Source organism: Oryza brachyantha, chromosome 6 (genome assembly GCF_000231095.2).
Source record: "Oryza brachyantha chromosome 6, ObraRS2, whole genome shotgun sequence".
NCBI classification, from domain to species: domain Eukaryota; kingdom Viridiplantae; phylum Streptophyta; class Magnoliopsida; order Poales; family Poaceae; genus Oryza; species Oryza brachyantha.
The window spans coordinates 17,191,552-17,194,104 of record NC_023168.2 but is presented as its reverse complement, the minus strand read 5'-3'; the positions used below and the strand labels follow the sequence as shown (position 1 = coordinate 17,194,104).

General features: G+C 41.7%; 1 protein-coding gene across 1 annotated transcript; it reads left to right on the top strand.

Annotated features, from left to right (window-relative positions):
- The first annotated feature begins 1,194 nt into the window (after positions 1-1,194).
- Positions 1,195-1,653, top strand: LOC107304364 (rosmarinate synthase-like). The gene has a single exon (XM_015838151.1). The coding sequence runs from the start codon at positions 1,195-1,197 to the stop codon at positions 1,651-1,653; it is 459 nt and encodes a 152-aa protein (XP_015693637.1).
- The last annotated feature ends 900 nt before the right edge of the window (positions 1,654-2,553 follow it).

The following is a 2,553-nucleotide window of genomic DNA, read 5'->3' as shown; positions in this document are numbered from 1 at the left end:
ATTACATGCTACAACACTAGTGATAAAATCCAATTACGTGGTATTCGATACCGGCTCACTTAAAACAAACATATTTAATGGACTTGGGTTATGCTGTAACACCATACCGGGCCAAATGGCCTAACCAAACAGCCTAATGCTTTGTGCTTATACGATGCTCTCTTACGGTGGCACTGAACAACAACTTCAGTAGTAGTAGAGGCACTGGCCTCACTTCCTGGTGCCTCCATTTCATATGTACTGATCGACCTAGCTTCCACGTCCATGATTACTTGATCTTCTTTATTCATATATCTGCTTTCTCATAATCAAAGTTAGTTTTAAGAGAGGAGGAAGTTATGTGTTGTATGGCCTATGATATATGCGGATACTAATATATATTTTCTTGCTGCTCTCTTCATATTTTATTCATATTTTAATAGATGACATCGTTTGTGTTTTGCTACACTTTTGATTGTTTGTCTATATTATTACATGACAAAAAATTACTCAACTACTGTATGATGAGAACTTAAGTGTTGGAGATTGAACCGAACCAATGCAGCCCAATCGAGAGCTCTCACTATGTACTCCTAAGATGACGATGCATCAAAAGTGTATTGTGTGAATCTAGGTTTACAAGGCCCCGTGCAAACACATTTATATTGATGGGTCGATATAGAGTTTGGCTCGATCACAGGAAACTGACCATAGTGTTATTTCTAAGGGAAAAAGGAAACTATACATATAAGAAAAGGGGCAATTATATAACTAGTCCTACTTTGGAGTCTAATTGCAGATTTAGCCATGTTTTTTTCAGTTTGCGGATTTAGCCTCGCTTTTTAAAATTGAAGATCACTTTTGGCCCTACTCCGTTAAGTCATATTAACGGTGTTAAGTGAGAAAAAAAGTGGACGTCTTTACCCTTACACATTGACCTTGTTTTGTTAGTACTATTTATATATTTGGCCCTGTTTTTACACATGTATGTACTTTAAGAAATATTTTTAATATTTAACTTGTATTTAATAGATTTGAGTCGATTTTGATTGTTATTTGATTGAAGCTTGATAAATTTGACTAAGATTTATAATACATTCGACTAAAATTTGAACAAAGTTTAAAAAAATTGTGGTCTAGCCTGTATGGGTGTACAGTATATCAATTTGAAAGTTGCATTGGTCTTTGTTTTCCAAGGCGAGAGCGAAAGACGAGATGGCAGGCACTTTGACGACCACCATCTCCTCGCTCCAGGCCGTGCTTGCGCACATCTGCCGAGCCGTCTGCGGAGCCCGGCGCCTCCCGCCGGAGCAGGTGACGTTGTACACGGTGATGATCGGATGCCGGGGCCGCGTGAACGGCATCCCGCCGGGGTATGTCGGGAACGCGCTGGCGTTCGGCAAGGCGGAGGCGACGGCCGGCGAGATCCAGCAGAGGAGCCTCGGGTGGACGGCGTGGCTGCTCAACCGCGCCGTGGCGTCGTTCGACGAGGCGGCCATGCGGGAGTGGCTGGAAAGCTGGGTGAGGGAGCCGGAGTTCACATACATGTCGAAGCTCCAGTCCACCGTCGGCGTGGCGTTGTTCACTAGGAGTTCGCCGCGGTTCGACGTGTTCGCCTGGCCGTCGCTGCCCCCTGGCCAGCACGCCGCCGCGCGCCCTCGCCACCCGGTGTGATCACCGCCTGCCTATTGGATTAGACTAGATGGGGGTATTGTTGTCATTTCACATGTTTTTTCTTTTTTTCTATTTACACTGCTCACAGTTATTTGACGGTAGGGCTAAACGTGAGCTTCGATTTTGAAAAAGCGAGGCTAAATCTGTAAACTGAAAAAACAGGGCTAAATTCATAATTTGACTCCAAAGTAAGACCAGTTATACAATTGCCCCGTAAGAAAACTAATTATATCTCTGATTTGGAGACCATCTTGTGAACGCATCAGCTTCCCAAATCTGGTATATCCTTCCCACAATGGCTAATTTACTAACGGCAATCAAAATATTGTCGTTAACATTGTCAGTTACGAGCTTTTTAACTATCCTTCAAACTTTACCTCTAGTTAACTAGATACCAAGCTCAAATTATCAAAATTTTACGCTAAAAAAATTTAACTTCAGATCTTTTGTTAAGTACCGTAAAATTTCTCTACGGTTCTAAGAAACTGACGTTGATGCTACAAGAAAAGAATTCTTGCCATGAATGAATTCGACTCTCCCCATTTATGAAGAAGAATTCAGCCCATGAATCTATATCTGGCTCACGATCGTGATGCACGGTCATATCTTCACTGTACAATATAAAAAACCTGATTTTCATTGATGACCAATTGGCACTAAAATATAAGCAAAGAAGCTAAGCATGATTTTACATACGAGGTCTATGACTATGATTGGATTTGCAAACTGCAAAACAGTTGATGTAGAAGAGCTCTGTTCACTAACTTATACTATAATCACCTCTGCTACGTGATAATCTGTTCCACTCTCTTCAAGGTTCAAGCATATATAGAGGCCAAGCTAAATCACATTAATCACCCGTTCTCATTCTGTAGTTTGTATATAAATTCCGGGTACCGC